Source organism: Tasmannia lanceolata, unplaced genomic scaffold, assembly GCF_043159265.1.
Source record: "Tasmannia lanceolata isolate RefF3 unplaced genomic scaffold, GAP_Taslan_0.1 ptg000002l, whole genome shotgun sequence".
NCBI lineage: Eukaryota > Viridiplantae > Streptophyta > Magnoliopsida > Canellales > Winteraceae > Tasmannia > Tasmannia lanceolata.
The window spans coordinates 2,203,170-2,221,661 of NW_027518679.1; the positions used below are offsets into that span (position 1 = coordinate 2,203,170).

The 18,492-nt window shown below is 41.1% G+C and overlaps 1 protein-coding gene and 1 pseudogene across 2 annotated transcripts; both read right to left on the reverse strand.

Moving 5' to 3' along the window:
* Positions 1 to 4,566: 4,566 nt before the first annotated feature.
* LOC143882248 (ABC transporter G family member STR-like) lies at positions 4,567 to 9,500 on the reverse strand. Its single transcript, XM_077385750.1, has 5 exons — positions 9,162 to 9,500; positions 8,497 to 8,676; positions 7,683 to 7,951; positions 5,741 to 6,938; positions 4,567 to 5,001 (listed from the first exon to the last, which is right to left on the reverse strand). The coding sequence occupies exons 1-5, from the start codon at positions 9,498 to 9,500 to the stop codon at positions 4,567 to 4,569; spliced, it is 2,421 nt and encodes an 806-aa protein (XP_077241865.1).
* Positions 9,501 to 11,157: 1,657 nt separating this feature from the next.
* LOC143882254 (ADP-ribosylation factor-like protein 8c) lies at positions 11,158 to 17,074 on the reverse strand (annotated as a pseudogene). The gene is made up of 6 exons (XR_013252150.1): positions 16,846 to 17,074; positions 12,778 to 12,859; positions 12,657 to 12,689; positions 12,438 to 12,559; positions 12,089 to 12,249; positions 11,158 to 11,997 (listed from the first exon to the last, which is right to left on the reverse strand). The product of XR_013252150.1 is annotated as an ADP-ribosylation factor-like protein 8c (transcript).
* Positions 17,075 to 18,492: the final 1,418 nt, after the last annotated feature.

Genomic DNA, 18,492 nt, shown 5'->3' on the forward strand with positions numbered 1-18,492 from the left:
CCCCTTCCCCTTACCAGCGTCACCAGAAGAAGACATACCTCCTACCAAAAACAGGAGAACAATAACCACTCAGAACAAAGGAAGACAACAACTCAAGAAAAAAAAAGAAGGGGCTCACCAAGATAACTGGCGGAGCTCTCCCCCATTCCCTCGCCCATACAGCGGGCCCTCCTCTCCACAGCTCTCAGCAAACCGAGCCTCTTCAGACCCCTTTCCCATCTAAACTCGGAAACATCAATAGCCTCCCCAGAGGCAAGCTTCCCCAAGTCAAACTTGCTGTAATCAGACTCGTCGGGGAGGGACTTTCTTCGCCACTCAACGGAGCGCCTCCAAGAGCGAGGAAAGTCCCAGCCAACGTCCGATGGAGGAGTGATGAACACATACTCCTCCTTCCACCTTTTGATAGAAGAAGGCAAGTTCGCCGCAATTTTCACCTGCGGACGCTGGGTCAGATATAACCAGCTGTCCTCCCCCTTCACCAACGGGCTAAGGGCAACACAGGCCCGGAGCAGCGGAAGGGTAGGCTGAACCTTGTGAAGACCCGCCTTGGCCACAAAGGCCAAGAGAGTGCGCCAACTATTAGGCGCCAGTTGGGAGGGGGCCACCCGGTAAAACTCAAGGGCCTCTACTATAATACCCAAGAGCGGGAACCTAACCCCCGCCCGAAAAGCCTCCATGTAGAAAGCTACCTCGTCCCCCGCGGTACCTTCACACACCCCCTCTGCAGAGGATGGAACCCTAACCCCGTAACCATCGGGAATGTGAAACTCCCTCCTAATCGTCTCCGCCGCCCCTTCTCCCAAAGTGTTCCTGAAACACGTCACTTGACCGGGACGAATAACGGCGCCAGACCGAATGTCCCTAATCTCCGCCTCAAGAGCAGAAGAAACTCGAGCAGGAGACTCCGAAGGAGCGGCCCCCACCGATGACCCAGAGGCCTCGGAGCTATCTTTCAACTCTGTAGGCTGCTGTACATCTCGAGAGTCGCCGCCCCCTCCCTCTACAAACAACCACCTCCTTTTTCTTGACGGAGCCCTCTCCACTATTTCCACCGACTCAGAAGAGGGACTCTGAGGAACAGTCGCGACAAACATCGTAAACTATCAAATGTCGAATGAAATAAAAGACACAGAACTCACCGGAAGAAGGTTGGTGAAGAGCAATATGTAGAAAAATTGCCGCGGAAGAAAACCCGTTTCACCCGAGGAAGACGAAGAAATAAGACAAAGAATGAAATCCCCAAAAAGGCTTTACAAAGGGCTAGGGTTTCAACACGCGTCGTTTGATCTCATTTCCTTTCTAATCCGATGAGACGCGCACACGTGGCGCCGATTGGGGAATTCGAGGGAACCGCCAAAAGTCGAAGCGCCATACGGAAAAGACGTCCCTACCCCTACCGCTAAGTGACTTCCCCAGCAAGCCATCCCTAAACCCTCACCACGTGCGATGGCAAAGGGCTCAGGACCCATCATAAGGGCCCGGCATACAAATCCACAAGATGGAAAAGACCACGTACGATGGCAAAGGGTTCGGGACCCATCATAAGGGCCCGGCATACAAATCCACAAGATGGAAAAGACCACGTACGGTGGCAAAGGGCTCAGGACCCATCAAAGGGCCCGGCATACAAATCCACAAGATGGAAAAGACCACGTACGATGGCAAAGGGCTCGGGACCCATCATAAGGGCCCGGCGTACAAATCCACAAGATGGAAAAGGCCATGTTCAATAGCAAAAGATTCGGACCCCACCACAAGGGACCGGTATACGAATCCGCAAGACGGAAAATACAGCGTACGGCAAAAAAAAGAGGCTCGGAGCAAGTCATAAGGGCCCGACGTACAATACCACCAGACGAAAAAATATCAAGCACAGCGAAAAGGGCTCGGGTCGCGCGGGAAAGCAAACATGCGAAGGGAAAGCAAACACAAGATACAAGTCATAAAAAACCGAAAAAAGAGCTATTCATAAACTACTTCCTTCTGGCCCACAGGCCTACAAAAAAGAAAGGGAAACAAGAAACAAAGCGCAGGGCACGCAGGCCCCAAAATCCCCGACAGGAAAAGGGAAAGGCACGCAGAAAAACAGGAAAAGCCAGAGACTAATCAGAGGAAGACTCCTCTCCCGAAGGGTTCCCCTCCTCTTCCCAGGAGCTCTCCAGCAGGGGGTCCACCTCGTATTCAAACAGCTGCTCATTGAGAAAGTAAACATTTTTCTGTAAAGCCTCGCTCTCCTGCTTCAAGTCCTCAATCTCCTTGCCCATCTTCAAAATACGGCCACGCAATTTCATTCCCTGGTGATAGGCTCGGGAGAAAAAAGACCACTCCCTGGCGACACGGGATCGAGAGGATTTGTCTTCCCTAGGCAAGGAGGAAAGGCGAAGGGGGGGGAAGCCGGAGGAAGAACCCGGGCTCCTCCTAGCCTTCTTCCGAGGAGCCGCAAGATCCTCCTCCGGATCAGAAGACAAGTCGGGGTCACTCGACGATTCCTGGAAGAGACGGGCCTTGCCCCTAACTCGCGAAGGAGAACCGGACATGTTGTTGAAGAAAGCATGAAAGGACACCTACTACAAAAAAATGGGGGGGACGGAAAGCCACAACAAAGCGCCAGGGTAATTCCCCTTTTTAAACTCAAGAAAGGAATCCTGGTGCCTCGAAACAAGGCAACCCACCTAACGACACTACCGCTTTCCGGGGACGGCCGCCGGATAAAACGGCACGCCTCCTCGTACCCCGAAGCCCTCGTAAATGCCCTCATCATGACGTCGCTCGAACAAAACGTTACTCCCTTGGCCCATTCAATGGACCAAAGGAGTAAGGGGGAGTTATGATGAGACACAAATACGGCGTCGCTCCCAGATATCGCCACGTGTCGTCCATGCACAAGGAGAGCCTAGCCATCATGAAGAAAGACGTTGGAAAACGGTAAAGACCATGCAATCATGACACGTGTCACCGTCCAGGCCTCATCATCACAAATTATGGAAGGAAATGGCCGGCGAAGCCACGCGCGCCGGCGAGGCAGGGGAACGGCCCAATCGTGCAAATGAAGGCTTTCTCTCCATAATGATGAAAAGGGCCGCGCACCTCCCTTTAAAAGGGAGGGAAAGGAAGAAGAGAGGATCCACGTTTTTGGAAAGGACTTCCCCCATTCTCAGCTCCGCAAAAAGCAACCGGAAAAAGAGGCGAGGCAACAACAGAGGAGACTAGGAACGCAATCCTACTCTCCCTGCTAGTCCCCTCCGACCCACTCATTCACACACCCAGAAAGGAGCCTACGCGTTGGCCCTGGTAACCCTGATCAAAACCCCTTCCCCTTCTCCCTGTCCTTTATATTGATTAGTCGAAGGATCTGACTTGGGTGTCGAAGTGGTCATCCGGGACCCACCCCAGCCCCCTGACCCCCTTTGTTTGTGATTGCAGACCCCGCAGAGGCCCTCTACCGACCGCGAGATCACAGACCCGGATTCAGACGCCATCATCGGCCAGGTAAATTTGTGTTTGTCTGTCTTCTTTAATAAAAGACTCACCATTCGGAGAGGGAAAAAAATCCAAAACCCTTAATTAATTGAGCCTGGCTCGTGTGTAAGGGTGTACTCAATTAGCCAAGTTTATGAAACAAAGTGGAGGGTTAGGCTCATCCTATGAATGTGCCCCAATGTACTTTCTGAAAAATATTGCATTTCACATGTACATATAATATAAAATCTCTAGATCGCGTGAGGGCCCTTTGTTGTAATTCATTGGACCACAGTTTCAAAACTCCACAGCATCATCTTGGGCTCCGAGTTACTCTCTTTTGCCTTGGCTGCTTTCTTGTTTGCCCTACAAAGTTAATCAAAACTCTTTGACTATGTTATGATCACGTCAACCGACTAGATCATCCCGGTCAACCGAGATTGCGTCATGTAGATGTGAAACTACCAGTTGCTCCAAAAAATTAAGCTGTCAGAGAAGGCGCTATTTATTCCTTTATCCTATTTTATACTCTCCCTCACGTGTGGCCCCTCTTTTTTAGGGTTGACCTACACGTGGCACATGTGGCCCCACTTTTTGGGTTGGCCATTGCATGTGTATTTTTTAACACCAAGGGGTTTTGAACCCAGACATTTGCTCTGATACCATGTGAAACGACCAGTTGCTCCAAAAGCTTAAGCTGTTGGAGAAGGCGTTATTTATTCCTTTAAACTATTTTATAGTGGAGTCGACTAGGATTTGCTTTGGTCGCATTTTGACCCGCACCCACATTTTGAAACCCGGATTGGACACCCAACATGTCTGCCGATCCTAAATATGAAGCCATTAATTTTTTGGATACTAGTCTATCATGAAATATGGATCCTTAGAGCGGATTAAAATTACTATTCATATCCATTTTAATCAGATCGAATTTTGACAGGTAGGATCCATTTTTACTTTGATTTCCCAAATCTAGTCTCAATTCTATAGACCATAGCATTTCATATTCTTCTTAAAACTTGAAAAAATTTATGATAGAATGTTCTTCTTGCTTTCGTGAATTACATACTAAAGCCACGCAATATAAAGATTAAACCAGACACCACTTCATTTCCTCTCGTTCTTGGAATAGAATCTGAGAACCAAATAGAAGAAGAACCTGTAAAGAACGCCCCATGAAAGCAAGATAGCGATGTCGAACCAAATGCTGTCTTTCACAATATCCATGGTGGAAAGAACATCTTGTCCAATCAACTTACAGCTGGCAAGACTCGTCTCATTATGAAGACGACTGAATTTCACTTCACCTAGAGGTCCTGGCGATAGGTCCCGATAGTTCCCATAGTAGCAAGTTTTACCTTTGAACTCGTTCGTTAGTAAGGCCTCGAACGGGTATTTGATCGCAGAAATGTAGTGAAGCCAACGCCAATAAATGGGTATCTTAGACCTCTTCAAGAAGAATCCACAGGTAAGGAAGAACAATGCTGTGGTGGCGATCACGACGGCGTATCCAGTAATGTAACTCGGAACGAGTGCACTCACCTGTTGGGACAAATTGGTATGGTGAATGATCAAATGGTGGAGACGCAAATAATCAATGTAAGAAACACCAAGAGAAAATAGAGGCTGGGTTAGAAATTGGAGGTAGGCAAGGCAAGCCAAAGCTTTCTCTTAGACTTTAATTTCCCTACTTATCTAGGTGCTACCATGAAATAAGTCTCGTGCCATGCCATATGTCAAGAGCAAATGCGAAATGCGGCAACCAGTATACTTGCACTTAAAAAAAGTGAGAAGAGTAAAAGAGGAGATTTTATAAAAGGGTGCCTTCGTGTCTTTTAAGACTTGACACGAAGGCACCCTTTTCAAAAGATCGAAAGGATACTTTCATATGGTGTAGTGAGTTTTTATATGGTGTAGGACTGTGTAGTCCAATATTTTTCAAAAAGTAGTGTACTGCTTACACCATAGGATGATTCAAACCGTCTATTTGATGAGCCACAACGCAAATACGTACCGTTGTCCACCAAAAATCATCTCCATATGATGATCCGAACCCTCCCATCTATAGTGTCCATAATAAACGCTTTGTATCATTCTATGGTGTTAGTTGTACAGTATTTTTTGAAAATTACTGGACAATGAAGGGCTTATACTTACACCATATAAAATCTCTATTTAAAATAACACCTTTTCACACCACTTTAAGTGTCTTTTGAGTGAAAATATTCACAAAAAGAAGAAGACTCTTTGGAAATTAAAAACATACATCCAAAACACTTACCAGCATTACGTAGGCGTTGGTGGTTATGAGCGAGGCAAAGAGAATGAGCCAGAAATAAAGAACACTGCTGTGTAAATGGAGCATAAATCGAGTAATAACAGCAAAGGTAAGACCTTGAATGGCAAAGAAAGGGAGGTAAACAATGAGAGATGAAACAACATAAGAGGAAGCCCTATAAGCATTATGAGAGGTTTCTCTAATAAAGATAAAACGTTCTTGAATGAACGTGGGGACCGCATCATTAGATGAAAAGAAAACCAAACAAACGGCAAAGATATAGAAATTAAGGAGTTTGTTAATGGTTTTGAAATCATCATCAGAAAGTTTCTTGAAAAGGGTTGAGAGAATGAGAGCCATAACGGTTAAAACAATTTCTCTAGAGAGAAAGAGTTCTGGGGTACGAATCACGTTAAGGGCGGTCCGCCATGAGAGGACTACAACTTCTCGGACCCACGGGTTTGCGAATTTGGGCTGGAGGTTTTGCTCTTCTTCGGAGTCGAGCTCTTCGTTTTCCCATTCTTCGTAGGATAATTGGCTTAAGTCCGGGGTTGGATTGTATATGGAAATGGGTGTTTTGGGGAGAGGTGGTTTTGGTGTTTGAATTTGGTTGAAACTTCGGGACCGGCCCGACATTTGGGTAGATAGTGGGGTTTTGGCTGGGGTCCGGCCCGGAGTCCGAGCCGGGGTCCAAGAGGGTGGACGACGCGGAGTGCCTTTAACTTCATGGTAGAGCCATACTGAGAAATCTTTGTAGAAATGAGAAGCAAGGCGCGGGTTATAAACCGCGCTATGGGAAGGTGTTTGGGACTTTCTTTTGAGAGAACTATCGAATTCGTCTTCATTGTTGTCCTCTTCTTCAGTGTTGTATTGGCTGAATTCATTGGAATCCGGCCTCGGTGTCGCATTCCGGGCAGTAAATTGCTGGCTTCGGAGGTGGAATTTTGAGGATGGGGTCTTTTGAAATGGGGTTCTTGGAGTCTTGGGTGTTTTTCGGATTGGGGTCATGGCTGCTTGGTTGGGCTTGAGCCCATCTCTTTGGTAGAAAACTAAAGGGTCCAGACCCAATGTCGATTCATCGTACTCTTTGATGACATCTAAGAGGAATTCCATGCTGTTCTCACCATCGGGAACTTGCCTTCCGAATACGGTGAGGTATGCCGGAAGAGCTGATGGGCTTCCTAAGTAGATCAATTTCCCCCTGAAAGATTCAAACAAGCTTAATAAGTGACAGTCACTTATGGGTTTAGCCCAGATTGGCCCAAGGCCCATTAAAGTTATAATTGACCCATGCTGGGCCGCACTTGATTGGGCTTTTACTTAACACAAACAGAATTCAGTTGAGGATATTATACTAAAAAATTGTATGAAAAAGTTCATGCCGTTTGAGCGTATGTGATTCAAACACTGGATATATCACAAAAGTACAAGATCTGAATTATCTGATTGGTAATTCAGTAATTAAGTAATTTTCGATGGCCCAGATTGGTGGCATTTCATATGGGGCTTAGCGCAGATTACTCAAACGCCCATTAAAGTTTTAATGGACCCGTACTGGGCCAGACTCAAGTGGGCTTTAGAGTAATTACACAAACAACCGTATGAACAAGTTCATATCTTTTCATCATAGGTCAATCAAACGCTAGATATATGTCACAAAAGTACAAGATATGAACCGTTCATCTGATCGGTAAGTAATTTCGTTGGGCCCATTAGTGGGTTTGAGTGCAATTTTGATGGGGCCCAATACGTATAGGCTGTAAATTCAAATTAATTGGTCATTTTTTGTTACCTTGCGATGACGGAGATGCGGTCCAGGAGCATTTGAACCATTCATCTGATCGCCAAGTAATTTTGATGGGCCCATTATTGGGTTCAACTGTGTGATGGGCCCAATATTTATCGGCCATTAATTCAAATTAGTTAGTTGTTTTTGGTTGGTTACCTTGCGAGGACGGTTATGCGGTCTAGGAGCATCTGGATTCTGAAAGATGGCTGGTGAATGGTCATAAGGACGATGCTACCGCCTCTCGCAATGTCCTTTACCTTCTCCACCACGCTATAAGCACTCGTAGAATCAAGACCGGAAGTCGGTTCGTCAAGGAATAGCAATGAGGGCTTGTGGATGATGTCGATCCCGATCGACACCCTCCGCCGCTCTCCACCTGATACCCCTCGCGTCCCCTCATTTCCAATGTATGTATGAGTTGCAGCCTGTATCAGAATATAAATAAATAAATAATAATTGTAATAATTATATCGCTACATCTCTGTAATTGGTAATTGCCTTTTCTCCTGAGGCGACCAATCGATATGTGTCTACAAATAATTGAAATTCAATTTCTTGATATGTGTCTTCAATTTTTTTTTTAAATCCCTGTAAATAGATGGAATAATCAGACACTTAAATTGAGAGACAAAAGCTAGGGGAGTGAATGGGATTCGATACGTGTATAATGTAGGAGAAAACCACCAAGAAAGTGCGGTTAGCTATTGACTACAAATTAAGCATGGTTGTAGTTGATAATTATGAGGATAATAATAAGGGAAATGATATTTACACTCCCTTTTTTTCACCACTCCACCTTATGTTATCATCAAAATGAAATTATTAGCAAGAAAAGACAGATAAAAGAGGCTGAAATGGAGTTAATTGTAAGAAAGATAACAAAAGGGAATGGAAAATGCTGAAAAAGGGAGTAGGGTGGGGATATTATTCCTCTAATGATAATAATGATGATAATTAAGTAGAGGCGAACCTGCAAGCCTAATTGATCAAGGAGCTCGTAGACTCTCCGCCGCTTCTCAGCCCTTGAAATGGAAGGAGGGAGCCTCACCTCGGCCGCGAACATGAAGGTCTCAAACACCGTCAACATCGGGAAAAGCTGGTCATCTTGCATCACGTAAGAAGACACCATCTTCATATAGCTTGTGCTCACCTTCATATAGCCATTCATAAATTCTAGTCAATTGGCAAAGTGTAGACTCCTAATTATGTTAAGCACTGTTTGAAAACTCTCCGAGTCAATCATTGACTTGTTTGAGTTCACTTAGTTTTACCTTAGCCTAGCTAGTAGAAGGGTGTTGAACCTGAGTTACAAATATGTAGTTCTTTCTTTGGAATTTCTCGCCAAGGAAAAATCTCAGGATATATTATATTTTTTAAATTTTGTTTGGTTTTATATCAGAAAAAACAATAAAAATAAAATTATTTTAAAATATATAATTTAGGAAAAAAATTAGTAAAAATATCGTAAATATATAACGATATTATAGTGGTACATGATTAACATGAAAATATCGCTCTATTTTTTTTTAAATCTCGAGATTGTTTCGGGATTTTGTCATTTTATCAAAATGTGGTGATAAAATTGTTATATTTTGCAAAATATCGGAGATATATTATGCATAACATGGAACTAACCGGCCTTCCATCCATTCTAACGAATCCCTCGAGGCTCCCTCTGGCGATCCGGCCGGCCAATGCGTCGAGAAAAGTTGATTTTCCGGCGCCACTAGGTCCCAAAATGGCAGTGATTTCACCTCTAAGAGCTTGGCCAGAGATATTGTTTAGTAAATAAGCTTCTTTGTTGATCCATATCCCATCTTTCTTCTGTTTCTTCATTACACTATAAGATAGATTCTCAAATTCTAGTCCTTGGCCGGGAAACACCTTCAACGCCGGTGGTGGGACATTGATCGGCTTGTCCAAACCTAACAGGCACTCCAAGCTCCGGTTGTTTTCCGGCCGACCAAGCGCCATTTTTTTTTGTATGATTCTAAGTACGGGTCCGACTATATATATGAGGGAGAGGGGTTTTTAAAGGAAGGTGAAGGAATGGGATTTGTTGGGTGGTGGAGGAATGAGACAATGGAAGGGAGAAAAGAATCGGACGGTGATAATTAAGTACTTGTCTTTATCTTCTTTGGGTTTGACGTTGCTCTGCTTTGATTTTGCAGGTAGATGGCTGTTGTTTTGTTGTGGGAGAAAGTGATGTTGGAAGATTTAATATGGTTGCATAGTTAGAGGGAGGGTGAGGTAATGATATCCGCAGTCCCTTGTTTTGTTATTTTGGTAATTGCACTTCTCACTTTATTAATCCACTTTGATTGGTCATTGATAGTTACTTTTTTTCTCTTTAAAAAAAACTATACACAACATTTCACATACGGCAAACTAGTACAAACATTTCCATTTGTATCTCCAAAATACATGATTCTCACTCTTTAAGGGGCCGTTTGGATACGGCGATTTTAGAATCCAGGCTTTTAGTTTGAAAACATTGTAAATGATGGTTCATGATTAAGCGATGTATGCTGTCTTGACAGCGTTTCTTGGATTTTAAGTAAGAATTCCAGGTTTTAGAAACCTCTCCCCCATCCTGAGATTCCTAAAATCTGGTTTTCTTACTTAAAATCCAAGAAATGCTGCTAGGAAAGCATACATAAGCTTGATTGTGAACCCTCTTTTACACTGTTTTCAAACTAAAAACCTGGATTCTAAAATTCGCGTATCCAAATGGCTGGGGCCATTTGGATTGCGAGTTTTAAAATCTTGGATTTCCTCAAAATCTTGGATGGCAGACAAGGGAAGAAGGATACCATTCCCTCGTTTTCTGATTTCTCATCCCCTCTTTTCGTCGAGCGAAAGAGTAGGGGATTGTCCTAAATTCAGGTTTTAGAAATCTCCAAATGGGGGAGAGATTTCTAAAACCTGGATTTTTTAATTAAAATCCAGGATAATAGACAGTAAAATCCAGAATCTTACACCACTTTCAAACTAAAACCTCAATTCTAAAATCCACGTATCAAAACAGTCCCTTAATTCCAGCACTCAAATAGGCAATTAGCAGCATAAAACAGTCCTGTGTTGGGTTGAAGTGTGTCTTGTTTCCTACATTTTTTTTTTTTGAACGGTAGGTCTTATTTCTACTTGGAGTGTAACTCTACTTTATGATTAGTTTTCTTAGTATAACTAGGATAGGAAAAGAGGAACAGTTAGTAGGATAGGTGTGTTGCATAGTTTGACTAGGAGATCGAGAGAAAAAAAAGGTATTGAATGCTTCTTGGACTGTTTTGGAAAACCCACGTGAGAGAGATGGTTTTTCTCATGTGAGAAATTGAGGGGTGTCTTTTTTCTTTTCTTTTCTTTTTGTTTTGATTGAGAGAGATGGGTTTTCTCATGTGAGAAATTGAGGGGTGTCTTTTTTCTTTTCCTTTCTTTTCTTTTATTGTAGGGTTTTGATTGAGAGAGAAGGCGAAGGATTGCCGGTTTTTGGATTAATCCATTGTAATCCTTGTATTATTATTTTTTCTCATAGTGGTTTTGATTGTATGATCTGTCAATCATGCATGGCTTCATTGCAGTTACCCATTGCAAGATTACAATGTTTAATTAGCAATTTTATGAAAATAATAGGAAGAAGAAAGGACCCATAAATTGTATAAAATAAAAAAGAACACGACAAATTGTTCTGTACTGTACAATACACATAATAAAGAATGTAAATCAGGTCACTAAATTGTGGGAAATGTTTTCTCTGCCACTAGTAGCTGAGTAGCTGATAGCAGCAATTCTCAAACGTCATACTTTCTAGGGGAACCCTAACTTTTCTATTATAGAATTGAACCATCTGTGCATGTTTCTGTTGCTAATGTTTTCTATTATCTTGGATTGATGTTTCTTTAGATTATTATTATTAATTGTCTTTGTTGCCCGTCATGTTGTTGAATTCATATTGTCTTATTCTGTTCCCTTCTCTCTGTTTATTGATCATTTTGTTCTATATGATAAGTGGTTGCTTTATTTTTGGCACTCTTAACAGGTATTTGCACTAGGGTCAATTAGGGCCGGCCCAGCCCGGCCCTACGCAATCAGGGCCAATCAGGGCCAGCACTAAGCCCTGTAGAGCGGGCAATTGGTTGAGGTTTTTCGGCCCTGACTCAGTGTCAGGGCAGGTCAGGGCCAAGATAATGGGATCCAGGGTTGGGCTAGGGTTTTGAAAAACCCGACCCAAACCGGCCCTGTTGCAGCCCTAACACTTTCTGCTCAATGCAAATGGTAAAACAGACCAATCTGCATTCATCTAGATCATGCTCATAACAAATACAATCCCATCAAAAGTATAGTGTTTCTGTGTGATTATTTTGCTGTTTTTGAGTGTTTGATAAGCCAATCAATGACGACATCTATGTTGATGGAATCCTTGCATGAGATCATATAACAGCACACCTCCCTGTCTGTGATAGATTCCAGTCCTCTGTTTACAAACAAAGATAAGAAAATTTAATTGATTTGTGGGAATTAATTATGAAACTGTGGATTGAATGGTTGTTGGGTTCTGAACTTACAGCTGATCCATCAATGCTTGCTTGGAAAGAGCTTCAGATTTATCAATTTTGTTGCCAAGAACAAGTAGAGGTATCCTGTTTAAGGATGGTTTAGCAGAAGGTCATGCAACTCACTTCTGGATATGGGGACACTGTCCCTATCCGCAGCATCAACTACATATCTGTCATGTCAGGAAATAAGAAATTAGCCATAGTAGCTGTTATTAAAAAAAAAATTGTAGCTTTTGGCATCCAATGTTCTAAGACATTTGTACATTATCGCCAAGTACTGGCATTTTCTTAATAATTTTACAAAATTGGAGGGTAAGATAAAATGCTGGTATCTAAAATGTTGGTTGGGAGAAATTACAGAATAGCAGAGACGCCACGACAGTAACGCTCCCACATGGAGCGGAACCTGCGCTGTCCTCCAAGGTCCCAAAGTTTTATAGTCACATTTCCCTGTGTAACTTTTCGCATGTTGAAACCCACCTGATTACCAGAGGTGAAAAAAGTATACTCATATCTCTTAAACATTGAACCACATACTTGTTAAATTTTGATGAAGAATGAGGGATTTGATACCTACAGTTGGAATCATGTCCTCGCTGTAGCCTCCAGTCTGTTGAGAAGAAAAGAATTTCAGGCGAGTCAGAGATGACAAACTTCTCAAGGATAGAAAGGGAGGAAAAGATGTAAGATTCACTCACTGCAATGGCATTAACAAGAGAGGTCTTTCCAGCATTCTGAAGGCCTATAAGGGAAAGTTCCATCTCTTGCTTGAAAAACAGGCTGAAATATGCAACAAGTCAGAATTGAGAGAAGATTATGAAGCAGGATGAACTTTGGCTGTTCAGATCATTGATACTATTGTAAATTTGAGGTAAGGAAATAATATTATGGGAGGCAAAACAACATTAAAAGTTTAAAAATGTGTGTACAGTTTATTACATAAGTACGAAACATCAAATTACAAATCCAATTTTCTGGGAAACTGTGGCAACATTGAGTTTTAACCCTCTATGAACTCAAAGAACATGCTTTTTGCTGAAAATACATGTTCAGGCCTTGAAAGAAGTATACTTTCATAAGCAATCAATGGTCCCCCAATTGTCCCCACTAATATAACTCTCTGTATTTAGTTACATTTTCATCTAATACCCACTCATTTACCAAAAATGAGTAAATAAAACAGTGGGGCTCAAATCTAGGCACATGGCTTTGAGGGCGATGGATGATTTGTACGTTGCATTTGAACGCCCTGGAAATAATTGGAATAGCAAAGCTAAATAATTTATATTACCAACAAAGGGCCTGTTTGGCTGGGGGATTATTTTACCTTGGATAAAGCCAAGAAGTTCAGCCGGGGGATTATTTTATCCTGGATAGAGCGGAAAGGAGAGGGGCTGAGTGGAGAAGGAAAGGAAGGGGAAGGATGAGGAGGAAAGGAAGGGATATTGAAATCTCAGATCATCCATTAGATTTCAATATCCCTAATTTTCATGAGTAGATTGTTCTCTCTCTAAAACCAAATCCTCTCCAAAATCTCCCTTCTATCTCCACAAACACCCAATCCCACTCCACCATATCTGGGGTAAAATAATCCCGTGGACGAACAGGCCCAAAGGGTACCTAGTGTTAGGGAAAGAAGATGTTCAATTTCTTTCTTGTTCAACTAAATTTAAGATGTTTACAAGGAATTCACAAGCATATTTAGCCCTTGTTTGCCAATACATGCAAAAACACATTGCCAGTAATGGCAATGTTAAGGTACATAAACGGACCATCATCAAGTAGCAAGCTAACAGTGCCTCCTGGCTCCCTCATTCCCTCCTCATCACCTTATTAGTGCTAGCCAGAGTAATTGATTCCCTAAAAGATTAGTAAATAGTAGGTGTGCAACTTGGGTCAGATTGGGTTGAGCTTTTGCGAAAAAATGAATTGGAATCAACTCTAACCCAACCCAATTTTATGGTAAAAGCTCAATGATTGATCAAACGTACAATACAGTGGCAGTAGAAGAGGCAGATTCATTCAATACAGTGGCTGAAGAAGGAAGCTTCTTCCTTGGCGCTTCCTCAGTCTACCGATATAGAGAATTAGAGAAATTTCTCAGTTTGATTAATGCGGCCAAAGAAATCCTAGTCGACTCGGCACGACGCGGTCACATACTCAATTGATGCGGTTGAGAGTACTCAGTTGATGCAGTCATAACTTGGGAGAGGCTTTTGATTGACTTTGTAGAGCAAAACATGGACTTGGACAAGGACACGACCAAGGTAAAAGGAAGTCGACTCGGGGGAGTCCAAGACAATGCAAGGGAGTTTTAAAACTATGGATGGGAGCCGCCCTCATCCATGAATGTTCACTGATATGATTGAGAAGATTCACGACAGGGTGGAGGGGTATCAAGTCCGGTTGCAGCATGTTAGGAAATTTGCTAATGGTGGGGCAGATTGTTGGCTACACTGTTTAAAACTTGATAGTAGTATGGAGATATTTGATTCTGACTCCCCTGCGCCTTTTCTTTTATGTTTTTATCTGTTTACTGTTGTTTCTGCCTTCTCAGTTGTATCAACCATCTCAATCGCTTTTTCTCTCTTTTTTAATAAAATTTTCTCTCATTCAAAAAAACTAACTTTGATTGCTTTTATTGAGAGATTGACAACATGCATACCTAATGAACTATGCATACCAGTTTCAAGAGCTTGTTTAAGGCCGAATATTGCTGTTTTTTTGTTCTTTTAATCTGGATGCTCTTCCATGAAACTTGACACCCTTCAAAACTGCAGGCTGTTGAATTGTAACTTTGTTAACTCCCATGATTTTTTTTCTTCCAATTAATGAAGGAGAATGCTTTTATGGTTTGAATCATAGTTAGGTCGACAGCTGTAGCATATTCTATGCCCAACCACACATACCAGTTTCAAATGCTTGTTTAAGGCCACATACTACATTTTTTTTATTCTTTTAATCCAGAAACTCTTCCAAGAAATTTGACACCCTTCAAAACTGCAGGGTGTTGCATTTGCAACTTTTGCCAACTCCCATGATTTTTTTTTTTTTTTTTTTGAATGATGAAAAATTATTAATAAAGGGGCAAGGGCACAATTATCGGGCTGGAAAAAAACATAGATACAAGCAACTGAAATGTTTCTTTTTATTCCAATGGATGAAGAGGACCCTTTTAAGGTTTGGAACCACAGTTAGGTTGATAGGTGTGGCATATTTTATACCCAATTTTCAGCAAGATCTTTAGCCATGACTTTTGATTCTTCCAACAAACAAATGAGTTTGACATTGATACTGACACAGGGGGTACCCATTCTGAGCCTATGACTTTCATCTCAAGAGGTATATCCACTAAATATAAACATTTCTTTCATATTAATTCAAAAACACTATGGGAGTACATTCAACCATCTTCCCTAATGAGGACTGGTATGAAATTCTTTCAGGATTCTTTTCTGGACATAGTTGAAAGACGTCACAATTAGAGTCGACACTATTTTCAACTTTAGTTGGAATCAGTTTCAAGTTTGTTTGATGCTGCCTTCCAATTCCCTTGTAATGTATTAGATTTAGAGAAGGAATTCAGCCAAAGCTGAAACTAATTTAAAGCTAAATTAGATCATTTATTACATTTAAATTGAATAAGTTAAATGTAAAATCAATCTACGTCCCATCTACTTAAATCTAAAAGAAGGTCACAAGTCTTGCTTTACTTTCTCGTTCAAAATTATAAGAAAATCTCTTTTTTTTTAAATTAGCCAATATACCCAACAAATAGTAAAAATACCTTGCCTACATATTGAGCAAAAGAAGAATAATTTGTAAACCAACTCAAAGACATGAAAGTCAAGATCCATGAGAATTTTGTCACAAATTAAAATGACAGAATCAAGTCAACATCAAGAAGAAACCAATGAATATGCATACAACGTAGGCATACAAAGATAAATGATAGATAAGGTTAACAGCTGATAAAATAGGTATCTTTTAATAAAAAAACTGATAAAATAGGCTACCACTCAAAATTATAATGCTAAAATGGGGAATCGTTCTCAAATGTAAACACAAGCTCTTCCAATCTCGATCCCATTTCGCTCGGAAGTAAACATTTCACAAAAATTGGGCAAACGCATAAGGTCATTGACGAATTATAACCAGTCACAGACTCATCCATCCACCCAAACAAAGAGTTCTTTTCAACTTAACTATGAAGAGTCTAAACTCTAAAGCATCGTCATATACAGTTAGACAAGTCTAGCTACACTATGTGATCAACAAAGAACAATTAAACCCTTATTATAACTAAATCTAGCTACACTATGTTATCAACAAAGAATAATTAAACCCTTACTATAACTAAAACTAGCTACACTATGTGATCAACAAAGAATAATTAAACCCTCATTATAACTATTTCTCTACTTGTTCAGCTAAGCAGGGATTACAATTGGCCACAAAATTGAAAACCTAAACACATTACAGCGCAACTGTTATTGTTTCTTAACAGGCAATTTGAATTGGTTAATTTGAATAAACAAAGGACCATATTCAAACAAAACAGACATAACCCACAAAAATCTGAACTTAGGGTTTAGTACTAAAAACAGAAATTCTAATTCCAAAGATGAATTACAAATCTAGCAGATTCAAACAGGGGAAAATTAATTCCAATTAACCACAGAGAAAGCATGCAATTTTTGTTTGGATTTTTCGAATTAGAAACCCTAAATCAATGCAAAAAAAAAAAGGGGGATGAGAAGAAATACCTTCGAAGCCAGTTAAGAAAGTTATCCCAAAGTCCCATTGTGAAGAGAAATTGATTGATTGAAGGAGAGAAGATCAATATGATAAATAAAGGGAAAGTTGCAGAAACCCTAATTTTGAGGAAATAAAAGGAAAGAGGAGAAAAAGAGAGAGGATTTACACGAGGAAGGCGAGAGAGTTCCGTTTTATAGTAAATTACTATAAAAGCACTTTCGTTTTTATTTGCCTTCTGATGAGGAAGATTAAATTAGAGGGAACTTGGCGGTAACAATGGGAAGTGATATCAACACAACTATGTCATGATGTTTTCACTGACTTGTATTGTCTTTTAGTATTTAAATAGCTGTAGAAAGGTTATTACAGTTAGGGGTGGCAAAATTGGCCGAACCGAACCGAACCGAAACCGAAGATTTCTAATGATTATGAGTAAGGGATGGCAAAATTGACGGAATCGAACCGAAACCGAGCTGAAACCAAACCGATTCAAATTTTGGTTCGGTTCGGTTTGGGGGTCAAACCGAACCGAACCATTACCACCCCTAATTATAGTTCCCAAAAAAGTTCTCACCAGACAATTAAAAAAGAAAAGACAAGCTGGGTCAGTGCTTTTGTTAGTATAATAAAATAGGATTCAGGACTGTTTTGTTAGTTGTCTGGATCCAATTGGTAATAATTTTGAATCCTATGACAGGTCCTGAAACATGTCCATGGATCCTGATAATGTGTCTAGATCTTGTCCATTTAAGTTCGAATTCGGATGATCCATTGGACCGTTAGGGTCCATTGACACCCCTAACTAGAGGGGGTGGAGGGAATAGAAGGGGTGAATATACCACTTCTTTGGTAAAAGTAGTATCTAGAGAAGTAGTTGTGGTCCCACCTTTTTCGATGATCCAAACCGTTCATCTACTAGCCCGAGGACAATGGATGGCCCATGCTTCAGTAATATCCTTCATTAGATAATCGTATCTCGATGAGTTTGTATATTTTTCTCTTTGAATTGAACCCATTTATATAGGACATGGAGATGAGGAAAAACTTGATGGACATCGACGGGCGTCTAAAACATTGTAAGAAAATTCAGAAAAGAGGACTGCGAAAGCTTGTAAAGTTTTTGAATTTTTACATAATTTAGTTAAGTTCGGACAAAAAAAGGAATGCTTGATCGAATTTAAGGTTATCAGAAATATTCTTTCACATAATAAATGTCAAATAATTTTCTTAAGTATTTTCTGTTAGAGAAATAATTATGTATCTGTTGGAAAGAAAAAAGCAGTAACCAGTTTGCTTCAAGGCGCGAAATCGCTTTCCTTAAGACAGATTTCGCCCCCACTAGAAGTGTGCAAAGGGGATCCGCGAACTGCCTCCAAGATACAATGAAGCCAGTAGGAATGTCCTACTAATTTGACGACGCTATGCACAAGCGGAGTCAAATCCGAAATGCCCTTAGAATCTTACAAGCCTGAGAGAATCAGTCTAATTTCTGTTACTGCAGTATAACAGTAATTAGATAAACAATAAGAAAATAGTTTAGTAAAAAGAATTTTGGTGGGAGCAAGAAAGAGAGTATAATGCACTAGAAGTCTTAAGAATTTATCCAGAAATGGGTAAATTCGATTGTACTTTGAAATGGTTGGGTTCTGCAACTT

What these genes read in the sequence shown, in the direction of transcription:
- LOC143882248 (XM_077385750.1), bottom strand. Translation starts at nt 9,500, where the DNA reads ATGGCGCTTGGTCGGCCGGAAAACAACCGGAGCTTGGAGTGCCTGTTA. An exon ending in TTGATCAATTAGGCTTGCAG is followed by an intron (nt 7,952 to 8,496) that starts GTTCGCCTCTAC and finishes ATTCTGATACAG; the next exon opens with GCTGCAACTCATACATACAT. An exon ending in CCAACGCCTACGTAATGCTG is followed by an intron (nt 5,002 to 5,740) that starts GTAAGTGTTTTG and finishes TTGTCCCAACAG; the next exon opens with GTGAGTGCACTCGTTCCGAG.